At 39.5% G+C, this 25,358-nt stretch overlaps 1 protein-coding gene across 1 annotated transcript in view; it reads left to right on the forward strand.

Moving 5' to 3' along the window:
• Positions 1 to 25,358, forward strand: part of ASTN1 (astrotactin 1) — a gene marked incomplete at both ends in the record, with an annotated part of 252,365 nt that overhangs the window by 221,991 nt on the left and 5,016 nt on the right. The window contains 5 exons of the mRNA XM_083358699.1: positions 12,853 to 13,121; positions 15,270 to 15,403; positions 20,097 to 20,248; positions 22,980 to 23,115; positions 24,914 to 25,014. Of these exons, the coding sequence (XP_083214825.1) occupies positions 12,853 to 13,121; positions 15,270 to 15,403; positions 20,097 to 20,248; positions 22,980 to 23,115; positions 24,914 to 25,014 (792 nt within the window). The remainder of the gene's footprint in view (positions 1 to 12,852; positions 13,122 to 15,269; positions 15,404 to 20,096; positions 20,249 to 22,979; positions 23,116 to 24,913; positions 25,015 to 25,358) is intronic.

Genomic DNA, 25,358 nt, shown 5'->3' on the forward strand with positions numbered 1-25,358 from the left:
CTATATACAACATAAGCATATAGCTACACCCTTACATATAAACACATACAAATATCAATCACTGTCCATCTTGAGTCTTCCCTGGTAAGTATTTTACTATTAGCAGTACAATAATTTTGATCTCTACTTCTTCCAGAAACTCAAGGCAGAACATATGGGATTGTGTCTCTTTTCTCCCAGCAATAAGCATCTGATTTAGATATTAAAGGATGTTTGATTCTATCCTTTATATCTCACTGAGAAGAGTAAGTGGATTTACCATAGCAGGTTCTTCCCTCACATTCTGTATTATGATATTCAAGAATTCCATTCAAATACAGATTCTTGAATTAAGACTTTGAAGTCAGAATCATTCATAAGAGATAGGAAGAAAGAGTGGAATCTGAATAAGTGGATTTTAGTAATAATTTCATATATTTCTGCTCCTCTCACCCCTCAGAAGGATATTTTTTTTAGTTTTATTTTAGGTTTTACTTTAGTTTTGGCAAAAAAATAGTTAGAATAGTCTCTGTTCTCATTTTGCCTCGAGATTTTTCTTTTTGTACAATTTTTATTCCACAGTTATTTGAGCGTTTTTGCCAAATTACAAAGACTGCTGAACTAGCCACTTCCAAAAGAGGGATAAATGGATAATGATGGGAAAATCTTTCTCAACAGCCCAGCAAGCAATTGAGCTATATAGAGAGGCAAATGGGAATGGTAATATACATTTCACACATGCCTCAATAAAGTTGACAAGGCACCATCTCAGCTTCAGTAGCAGCCTCTGCTGCCAGCAGGAACAGTTGGCATAAATTTAGAATAGAAACCAATTAAAAGATAACAAGCGAACATAAGAGAACATATGCTTGTGATAGCAAGAATCTATTTTTTTTTAAAAAAAAACATGACCTCCAGCTATCACAGGAGAAGTTTAAATGTTGTTCAAAATCCCTACAAAAGAAATTCAAAGCAGTCATTTCTGGCTTTTGGACACTGCTTTGACCTTGGCCAGGCAATTTATATTAATGAGCAGGAGTCAGAGCAACGGTAAAGATCTTAAAAATCTGTAGAAGGGGTATTAATGATGTTCGCTAAGTTAAATCCAAAGTCTGTGTCGGAAAGAGTCCTACTTTTTGTTCAGAATGTGTTGCACACATGAGTTTGTAAGCAGGTTTATTTTTGCATAAATGTGCACAATTTAAATGCCGCATGTAAACCATATGGCACTTTTTGTCTTGTAATCTGGACAAGATATGTAAGAAGATCGGGAATGAGAAGAAGGTAGGTAGGGAAAAATGGGCAAAAGTAAAACATAGAACTAGAACTGGAATGCTGACCATTTGGTTAGCTATTATGATTGACCTCAAACAAGTAACGCAACGCACCAAGTTCTTATGTCAGTAACAGTTAACAATTCCATTTACATCAGAGAACGTTTTGTTGGCAAGTGAAGACATATCTTCCAAATTCCCCTCTTCCAGAAGCTTCTATCCATAGCAATCAGTACAAACAGTGGTCTCTGCACTGTGCAAATATATTTGTTATGATGTGCATAAACTATATTTCTTCTCTCGTATGCCACTTCTTCTCTCAAACCCCACTTTTCCCTTCAGTTCCTGCAGCAGTCACAATGAAAGCCCTCTTTCTTCAAGCAAGCAAGCAAAGAACTGAGTTTTCCTAATATCTTTCTCTTCTCTAACAAAATTAGAGCTGCTCTTCATTTTCCTTGGAGAGTGCTGGTGGACCATGTTATATTTCCCTACTATGTATTGGTCTCTAAGGATCTATTTTAGAAATTTAAAACTGACTTATATAGATAGACAAATGCTCTTTCTGTTGTATCTCAGAGCCTTATAGCTCTGTGCATTCATACCACAGTTGCTTAAGTTGTGTTCACCAAATACTTTAAATTGTGTCCTCATTTCTATTAAGCTACCTGTGACATCTGACCAATAAAATTTTAGTTGGATTTTTTTAGGACTTCACCTTCTACAGATGGTACCTTATGGGTGAGGGATGTATGCCTACCAACTCTCAGCACTTTGTCAACAGTTCCAAGCCAAAAGATGACTAGTGGAAGGGTTTAATTGATGTAGGAGCAAAGATGCCCATGAGGTTGAAAAAAAACTCATAAATATTCAGTATTTAAATAATACACACTCTTTATTATTGCTCTGTGCTCTTTGTTCTGATTACCACTATACCTAACAGTAATACTCTCTACTATATCAACCTGACTTCCAACAGTTGTTTTAATATCCATGAAGGAGTGTAAATAACAGATCTCTAGAGCTGCATCCTTCCTTGCCTCTATTGTATAAATAAATCCAAGGACAGACATTAGTAAAAGAAATCATTATCTACTTAAGAAATCTACCATACCAGGTGCAGAGCCCTCTGGACTAATATTTTATGAATTTTTCTGTAGTTGTGAAAAATGCAGTGGGTTTTTTCAACCATATAGGATGCCAGAACCTGATATAAACCCTATCCAAAATATGTCCTGAATTTATCCAGAGAGTCAAGTTCAAGTTGGTCTTAGCCCAGATCCCTTCAGCAATGTAGCCTTGATCCTACCACTATTTTTAGGGTAGATCATTTTCCTGATAATGACTCTATCTTTCTCATTAACTCCAAGGTTGTCTCTTTTCTATGGATTCCCAAAGGAGGATGGAAGATGTTTAGAAATAAGAGACTGTGACAGAGACAGGAAGAAATGGCTGAGCATTACATACTCAGAGAAGCATGATGAGATTTCTTTACTTTTTTTCTCTTCTAACTGACATTTAGTAAAAGAAATCTGAGTGGAATTTGGGGAGGAGTTTACTTCCTTCTCTTCTTCTTCTTTCCCTTTATAATGATCATATTGGTGATGACAGAGGACATGATGATAGCCACTGAATTGCTAGCAAACACTTGTGTGGTAAATAATAATACAATAGTGTCTCCTCCACCATCACCAACAAATTCTGAAAGCTCTCACTGAAGCTGACTTTGCTGCCTTCTCTATCCATGGGAGTGCATTTCAAAAAACACAGATGTGATGTACAATATTGCTTCAGAGTATTATGGGGCTTCAACAGGGAAGACTGAAATTAGTCCACATATGCAACATTTTTAGTGCAAAATTCTTGAGAATTCTTAACTTAGTTTATTGAGTCCAACCTCCTGCTCTATAGAAGAATACACTATTTGGTAGTTATGGAACATCTGAATACTCTTTTTTTCTGCTCAGAGTGCATACTTATAGCTCCTTTGTTATTAACTCAGATCCTATGGATTATTACTGTAACATGCATGTATATCTCCTATTAGACTTCTGATAAAAGGTTTCAAACTTGGTGTGTTCTGTGACTTCATAGCACCATCTAGCGTTCACTAGATTATTAGCAAACTTTTCTGTTGAAATTGGTTTTTTTCTTTTCACTTTCTGTCCTGGAAATTAGTACATCTCACTTCATTAAAAGTAGGTGTAAATTTCTGGCAGAATTTGAGATATTTCTGTGAAGCATTGAAATAAATCATTCCAAGCTACATCAAACTATTGTTTCAAAGTAGTGGCTTAATTGAAGTGCACAATTAGTGCCATTAAGGCTATGCGATCATTTAAATAACTTTTACTGGGAGAGAAGCTGGAATATATTACTAAATGGAGTGTAATCATGTTAACTGTGTTAATTATATTTGATTCATCTAAGTCAATTTAAATTATACCTAGTCAAATTAACTTATTGTATTAGCCATGTTCACTTCTTCACCATGTATCTTAGTTAATTTTTGGAAAACAATGGCCAGGTTAGCATTCAGCCCATCCCAGATCTTGCATATAGCAGATTTTGTCTGTCCAGAAGAAAAAAAAACCCAGTTTCTGTTTTAATATCTGTTTATCTCCATTGGGGAAAGAATCATTCATCAGATCTATTTGTATTACATTTAAATCCCCCTTCAGATTAATTTCATGGACATCCATTGCAATTCATTCTTGTTTACAACTTCATTAGAAAATGGTCTGTTAATTTTATCAAACATTTGATCTATTCTGTCCAAAAACCTGGGTGAAGGGTATTCAAAAATTTGCACTAAGGATTTCTGCTCCATTTTTTTCTCCTCTAGCTCTAGTATCCAGCCTTCAAGATCTCCTTACCATAAAAAAGCAAATCTCCATTTTCCCATTAGAATATATCTTCTAAATAATTCAAAACTATAATCCCAAATCCCTTGGCCTCTTAATCTGTTATTAACTTTCCAAAATCCATTTACTAAGCACCTTTTTCTGCATGGTCCAAAAACAATCATATTTTTAAAACTTTTAAAGTCAAATTTAGATCATCATCTTTTAAACAGGTAGAAACTCACCCGATGAATACAGTAAAACCTTGCCAGTCTGAAGGATCTTAATTTCTCTAATATGGAAAAAAAAGTGATTAAGATAAAAGGTTCAGTCATGCTTAATGTCTGCAAAGGCTCCTTTGCAAGAGTGTGTTTGATATTGTCCCAACTCTCACTCTCTCCATATATAAGTTGATCATAAAAATAGCGGTTTCTATTGTCTACTCATGAGGAGCAGCTATCCGAAGTCATGTAAACAATCGCAGTGATCTCTCCTTTGGTAAGGGGAGATTACACTGACTTGGATCCAACATCCAGTAGCGATTCCCTGCACAAAAGCTATCTTGCTAGCCAGTAAAAGCCAGACAGGCTTCAACTCACTATGACAGTTTCAGGAAGTTGAGGCCTTACAAATTCTGATAGCAAATTTCCCTCTGAGACTCAGGCTGGCAGCTGACTTCTTTTTTTCTTTTTCTTTTAAACTGGTAATCCTGCCACTTTCCATTTTCTTTGCCTTCCATCACTGTCATTTACATGGGGTGGATAGCTCCCAGAGCATCTCTTCTTTCTCTTCAGCACACTTCTCCAGACCATGGCCTGCTTCACTTTAGATTCCTCCATCAACAAGTTCAGTTGTTGTTGTTTTTTCTCCAACTCTTTGTCTTCTTTAACACCTTCCATTCATGAGCAAATTTTATATAATCTAAATTTGGTTCATTTAGAATATTTGTGCATTTGGTTCTTTATACATTTGGTTTGCACAGAAGGCTACTGTCAGGCCCAAAGAATGAGATCCTGGTTCCAAACTGAGCTCCTTAATGTTTCCACTTTTATTTTGGTCAGATTAAGCATCTACCATATTCTCTGAGAACTGTTAGGGAGGGCCTGTCTCCCCCCTCTTTCTCTCACACACAAAAATCTGGATAGAGGTGTTCTCTTATTCCTGGAAAGCGCCCCCACCCTCCTGGAATCCAGCTGACTACATTCCATCACATCTTCCCAGTTTTTTCTGGCTTTCCTCCAGAGTTCACTTTAAAAGCAGCTCTGTGTACTGGTCATTGTTTTAAAGTACATCTCTAAGAATAAAGAATATCAGAAGCTTTTCTGTGCATATTGGATGCAGTTGGCTGCAGCAGACATTATTCCATGTTCACAACTTCTCTATTTCTCACCAGAATAATTGGTGTGGAATTCATCCCCTTTGATCTCCAACTTACATATTTTGCTTTCTTGCAAAATTGGGAAGGATTTAATTGCATATGAAAACCGGAACTGGGGTGGAAACATACCCAGTAAAGATGAGGTCTATTTGAGGAGTGTTGTGTTTCCACCATCTTTGATTTAAGAATTCATGCCTCTCTGTGTAGTTTGTAGTGTGTAGTTTTCTATCAGATTAAAAAGATACGATGTTCAAATCCAGTTCCACAGAGAATGAGAAAATCGTGTTAACAGAGAGTGAGTACTATCCAGAGTACACTGTTTGTAAAACGCTGTTTACCCTGAATTTGTTTTTAAAGATAAGTAAAGAGAAATCAGAAATTAGTCAGCAAAGAATATTCTTTTAGGATGAGATGACATCGCAACCCTGGACATTTAATCTTGAATTGATGATACATGTTCATAGACTGTTTTATGGACTGCTTTCCAAAATGTATAAGGGAAAAAAAATGACCAATATTAGTGATCATATATAATGCTGGGTTTTTTAAGTGTTGCCTGTACATGTTCAATAATAAGTAGAGTGTCTTTTTTCTTTAGTTTTCTTTTTTCTGATTTTCATATACTGTACATATGAAAATGTTATATAGAAACATACAACACACACACACACACACACACGGATACACACTTTTAATGATAGTTTTTTTTTTAAAGGGAGTCAATTCAAGGAGGAATTTGTGTGATGTGCAAGCTTTTGGAAGGTTAGTAACATGAGGAAAGGCTACAATAATTATGGATGTTTTACTCTGTGCTGAGAAGGAAAATAAGCTGATACTTTTAAACATAATTTGTCATGGTTCCGAGAGATGAAACTCTTCAAAGGATTTTGAGGCATTGTTTACCTTAAAGAATCTTTATTCGAGAAGCATAGCATCATGGTTCCAACTAATGAGACAGATCAAAGAACATTGTATGATTGTTTATTCTAAAAAAAGTCTATAATAATGAGAACAAAGAATCGGCACTCATGGATGGATGCCAGAATCTGAATTCTCCTCCCCTTAACAAATCATATCATACTGAATCCCCTCCCTTAATTACACGTCATGAATAACATTCACCAATTAGTTTAACACACAAAGTTTCACTTCCCTTCTGAAGCGTGCTATCCCTTATCTTCTCAAAACATCCAGGCTGAATTCCTCCCGTGCTTTAGTGATTCAAAGCCAAACAATTAAAGCAAAAGGCTGCCTCTTATATTGTCAGTGCAAAAACATGTCAATGTTTGCAGCATTGACATCCGGCCCCCCTTACAAAAAGGACAAATCCTGTAATGTAAACAAAACACAAGTTAGGAGCTGGCTTTTGGTTTGTTGGGGTGTTTCTCATAAAACTTTTTGATAAGTCTGTCAGCTTTCACATCGCTAGATTTCACCCAAATGGCTTCAGACAATGGGTATCCCTTCCATTGTACTAGGTCAGGGGTAGGCAACCTCGGCTCTTTTATGACTCATGGACTTCAACTCCCAGAATTCCTGAGTCAGCTATGCTGACTCAGGAATTCTGGGAGTTGAAGTCCATGAGTCATAAAAGAGCCGAGGTTGCCTCTCCCTGTACTAGGTACTGCAATTTTCCCTTAAAAATTCTAGAGTCAAGAATACATTTCACTTCATAATGGGTCTGACCCACTACTATGAGGGGTCCGGGTGCCTTCTTAGGGGGGGGTCTTAAAGTGGAGGCCCGAAAAGGTTTCAGTAAGCTATAATGGAAAATTGGGTGATTTTTTCCCAAAAGTCTGGGAAGTTTCAATTCTACTATGACCGGGTTGATGATTTTCACAATGGGGAAAGGCCCCAAGAGCTTCGGTCCTAATTTCTTGCTGTGTAATTTGAGGCCTAAATATTTAGTTGACAGATAAACATTTTCCCCAACTTGGAATGTTCTTTGGGGAGCCCTCTTTTTATCAGGCCTTTTTTATAAGTCTCAGAAGTCTTTTTTAATGACATTTTTGTGTTTCTCCAAACCTCTTCCCAGCCCCTCACCCATTGATCAAGTGTCTGGGAAGTGGAGGGCATCTGAGGGCAGTCAGGCATTGGGCTGAACTCTTTTCCTGTGGCTACTCTGAAACGCATGTAGACAGTGCTGCTGTGAACAGAATTATTGTTGGCCGCCTCGGCGATAGGAGGAGGTCAGTCCAGTTTTTCTGTTGGTAGGAAACATACCATCTGAGATATTGCTTCACCATTTTGTTAGGGGATTCTGCAGCCCCATTGGTAGCTGGATGAAAAGCAGATGATAAGCCTTGAGATGATCCAATTAATTTAATGAAATTCCTCCAAAATTTCGCTGTGACCTGCACTCCTCTATCTGAAATTATTCATTTAGGGGTGCCATGCAGTTGGTAGATATGTTTCAGGAACAATATAGTCAGTCGTTGTGCAGATGGGAGTCCTTTACAGGCGATAAAATGAGCCTGCTTTGAAAACAGGTCTATCACAATCCAGATGACAGTATTTCCTCTACTTTTGGGTAAGTCTACAATAAAGTCCATAGCTATTTCTTCCCATGGTTGAGAAAGGTCTGCCACCGACTGAAGTAACCCAGGGGTTTTCCCTGGAATTCTTTTCATGGTGGCACTTACGGTACAACTCCTGACATAGTTTTCTACATCTCGTTTTAACCCCGGCCACCAAAATTGCCGGCGGATGAAGTGTAGAGTTTTTAAATACCCGAAGTGACCAACCTGTTTTACTTCATGGCTGTGTTTGAGAGCATTGAGAAGGAGGGCTTCAGGTAGATACAATTCCCACCCCCCATTGTATGCCAAACCATCCCTGCATGTTAGAGAGGTTTGATTATCTTTCAACCTTTGATCGGTGAGGAGCTCTCATTTTATCTTCTTCGCTCCCGGGTCATCAGGATTAGGGGTTCTGCGAGGTGTGAGTTGTGCCGCAGGTTGTGAACTGGGGATAATTGCCTCATAGACCTCTTCGGGTTCATTTTGTACTGTGGCAAATAGGGATAGAACATCAGCTAGGAAGCTTTTTCTTCCTGGTATGTACTTTAGAGTAAAATTAAAACGGTTAAAGTACTGTGCCCATCACACTTGCTTTGGGGACAATTTGCGGGGAATTTTTAGTGCCTCTAATTTTTTGTGATCTGTCCATACTTCAAAAGGCACCTTGCTCCCTTCTAAATAGTGTCACCAGTTTAATAGCCCCCACCTAATTGTGAAGGCCTCCTTCTCCCAGACTGTCCATCTCCTCTAGCTTTCAGTGAATTCCTTAGAGGTGTAGGCACAAGGTTGCAGGACCCCACTTTTATTCTTTTGCAGTAACACAGCTCCAACTGCCACATCGCTGGGCTCCCCTGGGCAGGGGTGCTTTAGAACTGGTTCAGCAGCAAATAGTCTTTTTAAATTTTCAAAAGCTTTCTGACAACTCATAGTCCATGGGAGTGGTTGGCCAGGTTGCAGTTTCCCCCCTCTCTTGCCCATTTTGAGTAGTTCTGGCCAGCTTGTTTTAAATTGTAGATTTGTTCTTCTGCTTTGAGGGCTATGGATGGGTCCTCAAATCTTTCTCTCAGCCCTAGGAGGAAGAGGTGGGGGTCCTCCAATTCAGGGGCTTGTCATTATATAAATTGTTTAACCATTCAGATGCTTCTCCCTCTAGGCTGGACGCAGTCACATTGACCATAGCACCTGGGTCCAGGTAGAAACAGGCCCAGCAATTCAAATGTGAGCATACTTGATTGAGGAAAAAATCAGTTTCTCTGGGTCCCCATCGAAGGTTGCTCTGAAGGGTGGGGACATCATTGGTTGCTGGGGCCCCCATTGGTACTGCTGTATGCCCACGGGTTGCATGTTCGGGTCCGGCTGCTGCCACCCTTGCTATGGTTGTCCTCCCTGCAGCTTCTGCTCTCCAGGCTTCTGCACCACCCCAAGCTGTTGCAAGGCCTCTATTAGCTGCGGCAAGCTCAGAGGTTGTTGGCCTTTCATTTGCAGGGTTGCCCCAACCTCCCATTGTTGCAGAGACCCCAGGCTGGAAGGCCTGGCAGGGGACTCCTGGGGCTGGTAGGCTGTCTGGTCTGCAGACAGGGTTTTCCACTCACCCAAATTTTCCGTGGTAGATGGTCTGGTAGCTCTCCACTATTCTGCTTTTGAAGACTCTGGTAGGGCAGTCTCAAGGCATCTGGAGTCTCCACTGGAATAGTTCCAGCCTGACAACCAGCTAGGCTCTCGTAACTGCTTGGGTTCTACCCCCCCCCCATGAGAGTCCTGCAAAACTCATCTTCCCACAGCATGCTGTCTGTTAATTCCTCCTCTGAGCTGTCAGCAGCTGCCAAGTCACCGTTTCCAAGCCGATTCTCTTTTCCCATGATGAAGATTCTCCACTGAAACTTTGCCAGCTTCTCTCAAGGCTAGAGACAGCGGCAGGTTGTTTGAAAGAAAAATGATTCTGGCATGATGTCATGGTTCCAACTAATGAAATAGATCAAAGAACATTGCATGATGGTTTATTCTAAAAAAGTCTATAATCAGTGCTTTTTTCTAAAAAAAAAAGGTGCCGGAACTCAGAGGTGCTGTCACTGGGAGCGATGCCGGTGTCTTGCTACGGCGCCTCTGCCCGTCCTTTGCACCCCCGCCCCTGCGGCTTGGAGCCACATGCCATGGGGATTCCCCTCCCCATAGTTGCCACGCCGTGGCCCGTGCTGAGCCCCCACCCCGAGCTGCTCCGAACCCTGACCCAGAGCTGTGTTCCTCATGGCAGTGGTCTCTGGCGCCAAACAGCTGATGGCCTCCGGCAGCAGCACTCATTCACTTACTGCCCCATCACTTCCAAATGCAGTAAGTGAGTGAGCGAGCAAGTGGCATTTGGAAATGTTTGGAAGTGATGGGGCAGTAAGTGAGTGAGTGAACGAGTAAATGGCATTTGGAAGTGATGGGGCAGTAAGTGAGCGAGCGACCAAGAGGCCTTTGAAAGAGACGGAGTGAGTGGGGGAGAGACTGAACAAGGTGCCTTTGAAAGAGACAGAGGAGTGAGTGAGAGTGACTGGAGGCTTTTGTGAGCAAAGTGTGGGTAAGTGGGGGGGGGCTTTTGCGAGCGAAGGGTGAGAGAAAAAGGGAGAAGTGAGGGGTAGAAGTGAAAAAGAAAAGGCACTGACTTCTGACTTCCTCTGTTACAAGAGTAGAAGGAAGCATTAACATTGGACCTCAACTGTTTGCTTTTCTATAATATTATAAACTAGCCATTTCTATAACAATAAATGAATCTAAGCAATGAAACCCAAAATACCCCCCCTTTTTTTTTTAGTCATCAAGTTTTTGACAATTTGTTAAGCACTGGTGGTGCTTGAATATTGTCATGTCCTAAAAGTGGTACAATTTCTGAAAAGGTTGAAAAGCCCTGATGTAAATGCAGCCTAAATTGTTTATTGCCATCCTATTTGCAAATAATATCTTACTTACCTAGTTGAGATGGTGTAGTTGGGCAGCAGGGAGGGGTGCAAAGTTCATGCCTTTGCTGCAGACAACTTGCCTGTGCAACATTGCACAGTGAAAGATTGTGACTAAACAAAATTTTAATGTACAGATAATACCACCAGAAATTATTTTAGCCTTTTTAATAAATGTTGTTATTGATGTTAAGCTCACCATGGAAAACATCATATATCGTTATGTATATAGTAGGTTAATTATTTAAAGACTGAAGTGCAACATAACTAGATTCTAAATAATCTATTTTTCAAAACACACAACAGTCCAAACAGTAAAAGTAAAGTCCAAATTAAGAATATTTCATTCTTAAGAAGTGTTTAATTTAAAGTGGTTTAGTTGTAATAGATGGTTATAGATTCAAAATAGTTTTCAACAGTGTACAAAAGATACTATTTTTTCTAGTATCAGCTAAATTAGACATATTACATTGAGAAAAATGTTTCTCATTTCTTTCCTGTTACCTTTATTGATTTCATTGCAGAGATGTTAACATAGGAAATAGATTGTTTTGTTATCTAATTTTACCTTCCAAAAGACAGAAGCAGATGAAAAATGTGAGGTTCTTTCTTGTTGGCTTTTTTAAATTAGCTGTTTTAGATTCCTAAAGAAGTAACCTTGTAAATAATTTTAATGTCCTCCTCTAGTGCAGTGTAGGCAACCTTGGCTCTTTTATGACTCAAGGACTTCAACTCCCAGAATTCCTGAGCCAGCATGGCTCAGCTTGGAAACCTCTCTCTTTCTCCTCAGCATGGCTGACTCAGGATTTCTGGGAGTTGAAGTCCATGAGTCATAAAAAAAGAGCCAAGATTGCCTATCCCTGCAATAGAGGGAGCTCTTTTTTTTTTGCAAAAAAAAAAAAGGTGCCGGAACGCCATTCTGAGCATTCTATGAGAAAAAAAGCCCTGTCTATAATAATGAGAACGAAGCATCGGCACTCATGGATGGATGCCAGAATCTGAATTCTCCTCCCCTTAACACATCATATCATACAGAATTCCCTCCCTTAATTACACGTCATGAATCACATTCACCAATTAGTTTAACACACGAAGTTTAACTTCCCTTCTGAAGCGCGCTATCCCTTATCTTCTCAAAACATCCAGGTTGAATTCCTCCCGTGCTTTAGTGATTCAGAGCCAAACAGTTAAAGCAAAAGGCTGCCTCTTATATTGTCAGTGCAAAAACATGTCAATGTTTGCAGCATTGACACGGCACTTACATAGCCAAAGCCAAAATCTGAATTCCTCTCCCCTGAGCACATAGTATCAAAGCACAATTCCCTCCTCTAATTTACAGTCATAAATCACATTCTCCAATTAGTTTGAAATGCAGGCTTTCCCTCCAGTTCTCCAACCCACCAATTCTTTTCATCTCTTATTTCAATAACCTTCATTCTCACACTACTTACAATATTGTTGTGTCTAACTAAAGTCCCATGCACATTCCTCCTCCTCCCCCCAGTATCATCTAATTCTAACTCTAATTCTAAGAGAACATAAGAATGAAAATGGTTGCATCTCCATATGTTGTCAAAGCAAAAACATCCGAAGTTAGCAGCATTGACATTTCCAATAATACCAGAAAAATAAGAACTAATGATATATAACAGAAGATTACAAGCATCATTAACCAAGTCCAGCTCCCAGATCAGGGGGAGGGGGAGGAAGGTCACAATAGAAATGTTTTTATTATAAAACAACACAACAACTAGAAGCTGGAAATACAGGGTGAAGCCTAATTTGAAAACCACATCAGTCTCCCGAGAAGGCTTACACACCCTTACAGTATACGTGCAGCTTCTCTCAGATTGTAGGACTCTGTAATAAAAGGTGGTTGTTTATTCCACTTTGATTTCTGATTTTATCCAGTGGTATATGTTGCAGGTAATTCCCCATCAGATGAATCTGAAGAGCGTGAGCGAGATCCCAGGGTCCTCACTTTTCCAGAGTACATTGCCAGTTTGTCAGAATCCGGGACCAAACGCATGGCAGCTGGGGTGCGCATGGAGTGCCAAAGCAGGGGGCGCTGCCCCTCCTCCTGTCCTTTATGTCATGTGACCTCTAGCCCAGATGCCATGGCTGAACCCATCCTCCTGGAAGTCACAAAAGCAGCGCCCATCTATGAGTTGGTCATCAACAATCAGACTCAGAAGGTGAGTGCTGTCATAGTGTTGAAAAGAACCAGTGGGTTCTCAGGTAAAAAGAAATAAGTATTCCAAAATAAATATTCCATGACATTTGCTGAGAATCTCAAATTTTGAAATTAATTAGATGGTTTTCAGGGGAAAAAATAAAAGTTAAAAGAAAAACAATGCAGGAAGGCATACAATGACATTTCTGGCTTTTCTTTTCAAAAGCATAATGACTCAAAACAGCATAAAATGTGAGATATTTAATATTCAGCATAGGGATACTTACGAATGCTCCTCAATCTCCTTGTATTTTGGAGAACCCATATCTTGATCCCTGTTTGCAGAACTGCAGTAATTTCTTAATTAATTAATCTTCCTTTTTTATTCTGAGGTTTGTTTGGTCAACTGAAAATGTGCAGGTTTTGTAACCATGGTACACACAAAATGGAAATTTAGGAACATCTGCTTGCACAGATTCTCTGCCTGGGTAGAAAATAATACAGTTGGTAATATATGTATGAATACGAATGTACATATTGCTTTGAGATAGGCCCAGAATCTTCAAAACTGTATGTAGCAGCTCACAGGACTATCCAAGGTACTTGATATAACGATGTCTGCTTTGAAGTTCCCAAGAGTTGGAAAGATATCTCTCTATCCACAATAAGAAGCCAAGAAGTGAAACCATGTCCATGACACCAAGCTTCTCTGCCATGTCTGCTAAGCTGCCAAAACTTTCTTTCCTGTCCTTCTCATGTACTTTTTCTGCTGCCAGTGTCTACTAAAGAACATATGTACAATAGTATGGCTAAATCTCTCAGATACATTGATATTCACCATAGCAGGACCATGGTGGTCTACTACATAAAATCTGTGTGGTGAATAAAGAATAAAGACATTTCTTACACATCTCTTAGATCAACCATGAACTAATTATGTAATAATGGGTTATCATGGAGACTATAAGCAAATATACTAATCTCCCATAAAATAACTGTATGTGTATTTGCTCAGATACAAAGGTTGAGTCAGATCCTCTTCTCTTTATTGTTTCATATCCCTCCCCCCGCCCATATTTTAAATTATGCATTTGTGTTTTATTGGTCTGAGTTCATAAATACAATGAAATGAAATGAAAAATGAAAACTAATTATGTAGCCTTTGGTAAACCGCTCTTAAGTTTCACATACTATCAATAATATGGAAATAATATTGGGTTGACTTAAAAATCGTTGTGATATATGGTGGCAATACTGAAAATAAGTAAACATATTATAAACACATTAAGAAGAAAGAATTGCAGCAGAGAGCAGGTGTGGAGAGCAGGAAAAGCGATGATTCAAGTTAGAGCAAGCTCAATATCCCAGTGAGACTGGTCTGCTAAGTAGCAATTTATTCCTATACACATGACTCAGATGTTGTAAACATTTTCAGTGCAAACAGGGGAATTAAAGTAGATGGCAAATTTCACAGTGACTTGGTCCTCCTTTATTTTTCTATTTATTCACCTTGAATTGCCAGCATTCATGCAATAGCTGGTGATGTTTTTCTCCTCTTTAACTGTTCCAGAAGTGAAATCAAAAAGCAATGCCCTCGTCCTGCTTTATGGTTTGTGGCTGTATATTGAGTGTGATTTGTTCAATCAATAAACCAGGGGAGGACATTTGAACTCAGGTAAAGGGCATGGGGCTACAGGCTATTGCACCTCCAGGTCCTGGCAATGTTGTATTAAGCAACAAGATCCAATAGAAGAATTCTTGTATTCCTCACACTGTCTGAGCAAAATTGAAGGAAACCTTTGTGCAAAGGTCTTTATTCAAGTTTAAGTGATCAAAATTAGAACCCTTCTTTAGACTGCACCGTCCATTATTTTTTGGCTTGATCAGTGTAAGCCTCAGATTGCAAAACCATTCTGATATTATTGAAGTACATAGGGAAAATAGTCCAAAGGAGCCTCTAGGAACACTATCATTACTGTCCAAACCAGAAACCTTTCTTGTAAGATGTATCCCCGCCATCATAGGGAAAAATAAATAGAAGGAGATTTTTTTTTTCCTTGCTAACTGTCTCATTCTATAAACACGAAGAGTAAGTTTCATGGATGATCTTGGTGGGGATCTTTTCACATATTCCTTATTTCCTTCTGTGCTTTTCTTTCTCTCTTTCTAGCTGTTGCAAGAGGCCACCATGAGTTCCCTGTGGTGCTCAGGCAGTGGAGATGTCATTGAGGACTGGTGTCGATGTGATTCAAGTGCGTTTGGTGCAGATGGACTTCCGGCCTGTGCACCACTCCCACACCCTGTGTAGGTGCACAGTGTTAAACTTTCAGACTTAAGATCATGCTAAACGTTCTCTAGGGAAATGTGGCCATGTTAAGCATTCTTCTTTGTAACAAATAGTGTCGCTACTGTTAATCAATGCCTCAGAGCCACCTGGAACACCTGCATTTCCAGAGGAAGTGGACATGATCAATGGCTTTCTTGTTCCCTGAGTGTTGAGTGGAAAATGGGTGGAAATAGCCAGAAAATATATTGCCTATAAGGAACTAGAATGGATGGCAGGTCAGGGTTTGAAATGGTTATCAATCAGAGAAACTTTGGGAAATGTGTAGTCTCAAAATCCTCTTACTTTGAACTATATTTTATTTTCAGAAACCTTTTAGAGCCCCAGTTGGGAAATTGTTTGAGCCATAGAAGTATTATACTTTTAAAATCTTGTTAAATCTTAATACTCCACAATACCCAAAAGAAATTTAAGAAAAATTGCCATTAAATATATTTGGTTCCTCATATTCTGCAGAGGGCAGTGGCTTTATAAATCTGTGTAGGAAATAAAACCCATGCTTTCTGTGAAATAATTATTAATTTCTCTATATCTTATGATGGTAGGATATATGTATTACAGTATATACTGTATGTCTACCAGTAAAGCAGACCATTGTATTTTAATTCCACAAATACCATTCAGTTGCATGTAGAGACATGGAAAAAGCTTTATTCAAATCCTAGTCCATCTAACTCAATTTTGTGACTTACAGAAGCTATTAAGGCTTCCATTAGGAAGTCTATATCAGGAGTGGCCACCACTTCAACCTGGAACTTTCTGAGTGGAAAGCAGGAACTCTGCCATTGACTTTGCTCACAGAACACTGTTGCAGATTCTCTAAAAGAGTCACAGTCCATGAGGAATGTGTTTTGCAGAGGAAATGCCAGAATATGACACACCATAGGGTTGAATGGTACCTTGGCATTTTTTTTAATCTTGCACAGCAAACATATTATTGAAATAGAGGTTATAGCCCAGATAGATTGTACATTGAAAAAAAAGTTGATACTGTGGAGGAACAGATCTTACATTTTCGGTACTTCTGGTGCAGGAATTCTGCCAAGTTAGATAGAGGAACTGGCATCTTAGGACTGTTTTTTCGATGGATAAATCTGAGCCAAGATAACATCTTTCTACTCGAGGCTAAAATCTAGATTTGAAATTCAAGAATGCTGATCAAGTCCTTCCTTTGTTTTTTATATCTATCATAAATAATTGAGGCCATCAGTTTATATTTCCAATGTTGAAGATCTTCTCTTTTGGCAATAATATGAGCCGGGAGAGTCTATTTCCATTTTACAACTATCTGTTCCCATGTATTAGCTGTATAGTTTTAAAATGTGTGTGCATTGAGAAATATTAAACTTTGTTTTATAATCAGTATATGTAATCATTTCTTCCAGAACATAGCAACTTTAGGATATTGCAAATTTATGTATTAAAATCAAGTATTATTCTGGTTGCATCTTCAACAGTACAGTGATTTACTACATAGCAATGCAGGCTTTCACAGCCAGCATTAATCCAGTGGTGATGAGCTTCTGGAGTAATAGGTCATGGTGTAATTATTTGGTATCCTGATGTTTCACCAACAACAGGATAACAAATAATTACACTACGGCTTATTAGCCCTGAAGCTCATCATCATATCAATGGCTAAAATGATTTACTCGTCGTCTTTCTGTACAAATGCAGAGGGATCTGATAAACCTGAAAGACATCTCGGTTGTATAAGCCATAATCTTAAGCTTTTAGTCAGGCTTTCGGCAGTTAGTGAGGTTAAAACATTTTCCAACTGTTGAGGCAAAATGGAGGCCTCTGGTTCCTTATTCTATTCCTTCTTTTAAATGTGCATAGGAAATTGGTTTATTGATTACAGTTATTCATACAGGCTGCTTGTGGGCTTTTTGGTCTCAGGATTTAATGATCCTGTCTAATAGAATAGGTATGACTGAGACTGAAAATGCTACTGAAAGATGTCGATTAATCTCGTAAATGTAAATAGTTCCAGGTGGTGGCAACTGACCCATATATACCAAATCAATATTTTTGTTTGTTTATTTATTTGTAAGTGGGAATGTGCCTTTGAGTCAGTTCTGATGCCTAGCAACTACTTGGATTAGGTCCTGTAGTTTTCTTGACAAGGTTTTCCAGAATTGGTTTGCCCTTGCCTCCTTCCTAGGGCTGACAGAGAAGAACTGCTCCTCAGTCACCCAGCTGGCATTGTGCCCAAGGCAGGACTAGAACTCGCAGGCTCCCAGTTTCTAGCTGGATGCCTATGACACCTAATTAGCTATTTAAAAAAAACATAGAAAGCAATAATATAAAGATCCAGATCTTCCATAAGAGTGGTATTTTGAGACCTGAATTACTCCATAATTTAAAGGAATACCAAAATTGGTAGGGACCCTGGAGGTCTTCTAGTCCAACTCCCTGCTCAAGCAGGAGACCCTATAGCATTTCAGCTGTCCAATCTCTTCTTAAAAACCTCCATTGATGGAGTGCCCACAACTTCTGGAGGCAAGCAACTTAAAGCAATTTAGCAAGAGAAGAAGAATCAAAGCAGATGTTTGCCTATGGGAGGAAAAGTGGTGTACTCAGATCCTTGCCTGAACAGATACATTCACCCGACATGCGCTTGCATTCATTCATTCAGTCTGTCAGGACCCACCCCAATCCACGTCTTAGGAAAACAAAAACTCTTGGAGTCAGTTCTAGTCCAAAAGGAATTTTTACTAGGACATGCTTGGTTGTGGAAATACAAGACAGGACTTAGTATTGTTTTACAAATTGAAACTTTATAAAGGGTTCCCGGTTCAACCCCCTCTTCCTTCAACCCCATTTGGTCAGCCCCCATCATTTTACTTCGTGTCATCCCTTTCGTGGGGAAAAAGGAACTTCGAATCTTTATGGTTATTGCCTTCTTCCTCTACAGATTCAAATGGAGACACAGGCCAGATGCCTTCTTCTCTAAACCTCCCTTTTGTTCCCCCAGTTCAAAAGGTTCCCTTGGTCTTTGAAATAACCTAAGGCAGGCTGAATCCACATGCGCTCCTCCTTCCTCGGGAGATGGCAGAATCCATGGGGGGGGGATAATGTTTTAAACATACATTTATGAATGTGATATAAGTGGATTCTGACACAGTCATTTGTTTATTTATTTTTCATATTTCTTCACTGCCTATCTCTCTCAGATTCATCTCTGTTGTGTACTCCCTTGCATCAGAGTAAGAATCATTGCACGGAAAAAAATACCTCACCCCAGATGAGCATACACGCTTTCCTTCTTCCTTTAAAATCCAGGAGCACTGAATTTAAAGGGACAAGGAAAAAGTACGAGTTTTTCTTCTCTCCTGAAGTCAGTGCTTCCACTGAGGGGCTGGATTAAAAGGAGGGAGGAAAGGGCCTCATCACACGGAGTTTGCTTTCTGGATGCAAACATGGTGTTGGACGTTTCTCCCATTCTCTCATTAAACACTTCTCAACTGTCCCTTATGCAGTTTCAACCCTCCATTCTTTATTTTCCCACAATAGTCTTGGGAAGTAGACTGGCCCCAAATCACCCCACGAGCTTCTATAATAAAGAGTACATTTGAAGCTGAGTCTCTCCAGTCCTAAATCACACTTTAACTGCACTACCATACTGAAATTGTTGTAGGGAAACCACATCAATTTGTGGGAGCAAAAGCAGTGTACGGTATATAATCTGGGGTGCCTTGTAGGTGAATAATTCCATTGTGGTTCTATCACAATACTGTTAAACCTGGTGTCTGCAGTGATTGATCTACCACTTTCATAACCTGAGCTACTTACCTAAGGGTTTCATAATCCAGCATTCCAAATAAGATGAACAAATAATTGCTTGCTCCTTAAAATCTGAGAACAAAGTGGATGAAAAGCCAGGAAATATTATTTTAATCTGAATAAAAGAGAGCGAGTTAGGTAATGGTTTAAATGGGTCACTGTGCCCTTTTCAGTTGTAGGGCAGCCAGGCAGGGATAAATTAAACTGGAAAAGATAAACCTTGACTCAACATTAATTTGTAACAGCTATTTTAGTCAAATGCCAGCCAATTTTGGAAGAATTGAGAAGACTGTGCTGAGTTTCTTCCCCAATGGCAAGGTCTGTGTTGAAAAACTGATTTTCTGGTGGGTCAAGGTAAAATGATTATTATCTGCACAGTAGTGATGAATTACTGCTATTATAAAAAAGCATAAAATCCAACAATTTTGTTTTCAGATGACATTATAAGATGTTTCAAATTTCCACTTGTGCATCAAAGCTGCATGAAATTGATTGTGGGTTAACCTATCTGCAATCTGTTGAAGTCACCTAAAATTAATCAATTTACCAAAGGAACTGTCTGTACACACTGAAACAAGCTATTAGCTATGACTCCTATCAGAAATGTTCCAAATGTTTCTTTTAATATTCTGCCATTGCTTGCGATAATGTCAGTTTGCACCATGTATTGCGCTTTTCTCACCCGTTACCCCTCTTCAGTTTAAAAACCACTTTGCATTCCTTTCTAGATTAACTATTAGCAGGGTGGTTTTATTCTGGTTAAATAGAATCCTTTCCTCCTGTATACACATGACCTGTCCCAAAATAAATCTAATTTCCTCATGTAAAGCTATTTTCAACCTCTGTTCTGGCTTCCTGTCCCTGCAGGCTGAGACTGTCCACAGTTCATGAGCCCAGCAGTTCCCTTGTGGTGCTGGAATGGGAGCACTCAGAGCCACCGATTGGCGTGCAGATTGTGGATTACCTCCTCCGCCAGGAGAAGATCACTGACCGCTTGGACCATTCAAAGGTGGAAACTGGTGAGTGCAGCTGATTGTTCTGAGGATGGTCAAAACTTAAGAAATCAGTGAAGAGAAACCGGTTACCAACCTGTATCTAGAACAGTTCCAGTTAAAACATTTAATTAAAATAAAATTCTGTCCCATTAGCACGTTGGCCTTAAGATATAATATTAAGGAAATAAATCACTGGAATATTCGCGCTTTGCAGGGGTATTTTGGTTTCTTTCTGTTTCCCTTTCTTCAAACCTCCATCTCATTTTAAATCTTACTGCTTAGTAGGGAGCTAAATGCAAACCATGGAAAATGCAGACACTTTTCTCATATCACTGTGTATAATTTCAGTAGCAAAATATAACATTACAACAAAATTGTAATTATTCAGGGTTAGCCCAGCAGACTACACCCCATTACTTACTGATACCCAGGAAATAGCGAAGAAATTTTCAGCATATTCCAAATTTCCCAGTTTGCATTCTGTTTTGCAGATAATACTAGTTGGATCTGTTCTGACCTGAATTCATTATAAATTATAGACTTGGATCTGAATGTTCTTTCTATTCTAGTTTGAAAGTTCAATTGCCACAAAGACTGCAGAGAAAGTTCCTATTTTCAAAACACATTATTCCATTGGCTATAGTTAATGGTCATTGTGTTCTTGTTCTTGTGCTGCTGTGAACTTTAAAATCTCTAATGATTTGGAATTGTAGTATTCCAAGAGAAATGTTGCTGAGGAGTAGGATTCCAAGGCCCCTACTTTGCAGGGTGCCTCAGATTTCTACCCTTTCTCCAGTCCTGTACATAAAGCCGCTTTGTGGGGTTATTTGTTGTACAGGGTGCAGTATCGTCAATATGATGGTGATATCCAGTTACACATCTCTGTGCTGCATCAACCATCTTGTCGCCAACAAGGTTCTTTTCTGTCTTAGGAAGTGGGGAGGCTGAATGGTTGTGGGTTTTAAAACATGCACACAAACCACACACACACACACACACACACACACACACACACATACTATGTGGAGAGTTTCTATCTTTTACTCTGCCTGGGGGGTGTACTTCCCATTTAGACTTGATGCGCAGTCCTGGAGTTCTTCTGGACTCAAAGCTTCAGTTCAAAATGCTGTAACTAGGGAAGTCTTTGCAAAGGTATAAGTTGTGCACCAATTGCACCCATTCTTAGACTTTGCACCATAAGCAAAGGAAGCTTCACTAGTAGTGACTCATGCCTTAGCCACCTTGCACTTTGTGTGGGACTACACTTGAAGAGCACTCAGAATCTACAGCTGATCCAGAATGCAGCAGCATGGGCACTTTGGGCATTTTTCATTATGCCTATATAACACTAGTTTCCAGTCGACTTCCTGGTGCAATTCAAGGAGCAGTTTATCCCTTAAAAAGGTCTATGTGGCCAGGCCACTTGCAGGGCCATGTGTCTCCCATATTTTCTGTCCACCCCACCAACTAGCAGGGAAGGCTTAAGATTCCTTCCATCAAATAATGTTACCTTGTTGATCTCAGGAGTCACACCTTCTCTTTGGCAGCATTTATACTGTGGAAGAAGCATTGTTCCAGAAATCTAAATGACTTGGTAGCCTTTTATAAGGCATTGAAGACCTAGTTGTTACCTCAGGCATTGGTTCAAAGTGTTAGGCAAGTTGTGTTTCTTTATAACGTGGGATTATTGTTTTAATCTAGGACTCTGTAGTTTGGACTGTTGGGTTGCTGCTGTTTAATTTTGTGTGCTACTCCAGAGTCATTGCTGTAATATGGTGGCTATATAAATCACTTAAACAAATAAGTACATCTGAGTTAGGATCCTCATAGTTGTGACACCCATGTTTTGGAATTAATTGTCCTATGAACTATGAAAATGGAAGTAGGCTAAAGTTGCCATGATCTAAACCTAGAGGAGGAGGAGGCATGTCTACAGAGAAGGGGAAAAAAGCCAAGAAACTTGTCAAACAAATTTTTTGCGAGATAGATAAGAAAGAATGTAGGTTCGTGAGAGAAATGTCATCCTGATGATCATTAAATAGGGCATAAAAAATGAAATAGCTTAATGAATTAATAAGTACTGTGCCAGTATCAAGCACTATTTGACTATCAGCTCATGGTCACACTTTCTTTTCCTCAAAATCAGAGGAATCTGGTAGCATTTTTATGACTAATACATTTCATATGTATTAGCTTTTATTACCTGTAGCTCACTTCTCTGAATACTGCAAAGGCTTAAGTCTTTTCATATAAACTGTTAGTCATAAAAAGTGCTATCTGACTCCTCCTAATTTTGGGCTACTGGTGGCTCAGTGGGTTAGGACGCTGAGCTTGTCGATCAGAAGGTCGGCAGTTTGGCGGGTCGAATCCCGAGTGCCGCGTAACAGAGTGAGCGCCTGTTACTCGTCCCAGCTTCTGCCAACCTAGCAGTTCGAAAGCACATAAAAATGCAAGTAGAAAAATAGGGACCACTACGGTGGGAAGGTAACAGCGTTCTGTGCGCCTTTGGCGTCTAGTCATGCCGGCCACATGACCACGGAGATGTCCTCGGACAAGCGCTGGCTCTTCGGCTTTGAAACGGAGATGAGCACCGGCCCCTAGAGTTGGAAACGACTAGCACGCATGTGCGGGGGAACCTTTACCTTTACCTTTTAAAGTAGATTAACATGGCTTTACTTTTCCCACTTTCCTTTGTGTTCCTGCTCCTTTTCCTACCAGTTTTAGCACATAATGGCTGGCTTGCCTGTTTCCCTAGAGACGGTGCTAAGTTTTGTGGATGACATAATCTCTGGAGCCAAATCACCTTGTGCGATGCCAGCCCAGGTGCCTGACAAGTTATCTACAACCATTTCCTTGATCATTCGTTGTCTGGAATCTGACACTATGTACATGTAAGTTACAACGCCAATAACATATTTTTTTGCACTATTTGAGCTGATAAAAGCAGGGGGTTGGACTAGATGACCTCCAAGGTCCCTTCCAACAACAACTTATTATTATTATTATTATTATTATTATTATTATTATTATTATTATTATTATTATTATTATTAAAATAATAGCATTCAGCATACCTTATAAGCTTTGTGGGGGTAGGAGTGGGGGAACTGTTCATCAGATTTATTTTGAATCTTTGCTTATTTTGTTGGCAAGGTGTTTTAAGGTCTTAAGATTGAGCAATGGAACTTTTATAGATTTGCTAGTTTACAACTTCCAGGAAAGAAACAACAAGCTGGAGATGCCTCTGCTAAAAGCAGAGCCAATGACTACAGTGAAATAAAGAACCAGTCCATCTCTTTGTAATTCCTCTCTAAACAAGGAGAGACTTGATATTGTCCACAAACTCTCCAGGCAATTGTTCCTTGCGAGGAGACTGCAAGACCATGGTCTTTAGCGGGTTTAAAGTCCTGGGAGTTGAGGGAAGGTCATCTTTGTCAGCCCCTTTAAGGACAATGGTTTTGCCTGCTTTTCTAATCACTTTTGGAAATTGCTAGTTAACTGCCTTTCAGGTATTAGGAATCTTTGGATCATCAAGGTTTGGACAACCCCAGTTTCCTTCAATCCATAATGAAACGAATGTTAAATATACGTTTAAGGATTTAAAAATATATTTTTGGGAATAAACAGCAAGAGGGTATTATAACACTGATTCTGTAAAGTTACAAATAGACTAAGCTTCCAGATGAATTTGAAATAAGATTTTGAAATTAAGGATACTATTAAAGGAGAAGAACACTTAAATTTGACTAAAATAGAAGGAAGCAAAATACCTTAACATTGCACGTATTGAGGAATATTTGTGAAATACCATACAATAAAATAAGTGCATTAATTCTAAGTGAATCTAGGTGTTAGTCTTCCTGGGTAAACCAGACCAGAAACATGAGCTAAATCTACTTTATTGTAAGGCTAAAAGAAGCTTGCATGTCTGAAATTACAAAACTTCCCGCTGCCACTTTTAACCGCTTGATCCATTAGGTTAGTTCCTTTTTATGTTGTTTTTCTCTGACCATTAAGCCACTGGGGGCTCCTGCCTCTCTTGTCTGATTGTTTCCTAGGCAGCTTCTCTTCCCTCCCCCTTCCTCAAGATCATTCTCAAATTCCAAAGGTCATTACACTAGGTGTATATCCAGTTGGTGTTCTGTACCAGCCTACTATCAGCCCTGCAGAAAAGGCAGGGACAACCCCTTTACAAAAAGGCAAGAGGCTGGAACTAAGCCTGCCAAATTTATTGACACAAAACAAACAGAGCAAAACCAAAACACGAACCATGAAACAGGAGCTATTCAAACGGTTGCCTTCAGCAAACCAGCCCTCCCACACATTCCCTTTTTAAACAGTTCAAGGTGTGGCTTCTCTCTGCCTCCTTCTGAGGTGCCCCATTGCCTTCCTCTGTTTACTCCTGATTGACTGCCTCCTGCATCGGGCGTCCTTGAACAGGGCCAGCTGTGGGTCATCTTCATCCACGCTGTCAGGCTCACACAGCTGGGTCTGCGTAGTGACCAGATGAGAGGGGCCTGGCTGAGGGCTCTGCGAAGCCTCAGGGCTGTCCTCTGAAGGCTCTCCAACACCCCCCTCCTCCTCCTCTGAATCATCCGACCCAACTGCCGAACCCACAGGCTGACCCTGAATCACAACAGTTGGTTCTTTACAACATACCTCTAGTTATATTATCCATTCTATTTTCAGGTTTACACTTTGGGGTGTGGATAACACTGGGAGACGCTCAAGGTCAAGTGATGTGACAGTGAAGACTCCTTGTCCAGTTGTGGATGATATCAAGGCCCAAGGTAACTTTATGAGTTCATAAATAAGGGACAACTTTCCATCAATAGGAAAGACAAAAGCAAAAACAAAAAAGCTTTCACTTATAAGAATAGTGGCTTATTTTAAACAAAATTGTTCTTCAGGTGACAAGCTTATACTTCCACCCACGAATATTAGAGCTATATTAAATCTTACGTAATTATTTTTAAAAAGTCTATGAAAATGTTTGCTTTTCTGTATCTAGTGACATACAGTAAATTTGATCATTTCCCAAGGCAATAGAGCCAAATGCTTTTACAAACATAACAAAATTATGACCACATTGAATTCTTTGCATAGGAAGAAATTTCATTCCTTTGGGGATTTT

Source organism: Vipera ursinii, assembly GCF_947247035.1.
Source record: "Vipera ursinii genome assembly, chromosome: 3".
Taxonomy (NCBI): domain Eukaryota; kingdom Metazoa; phylum Chordata; class Lepidosauria; order Squamata; family Viperidae; genus Vipera; species Vipera ursinii.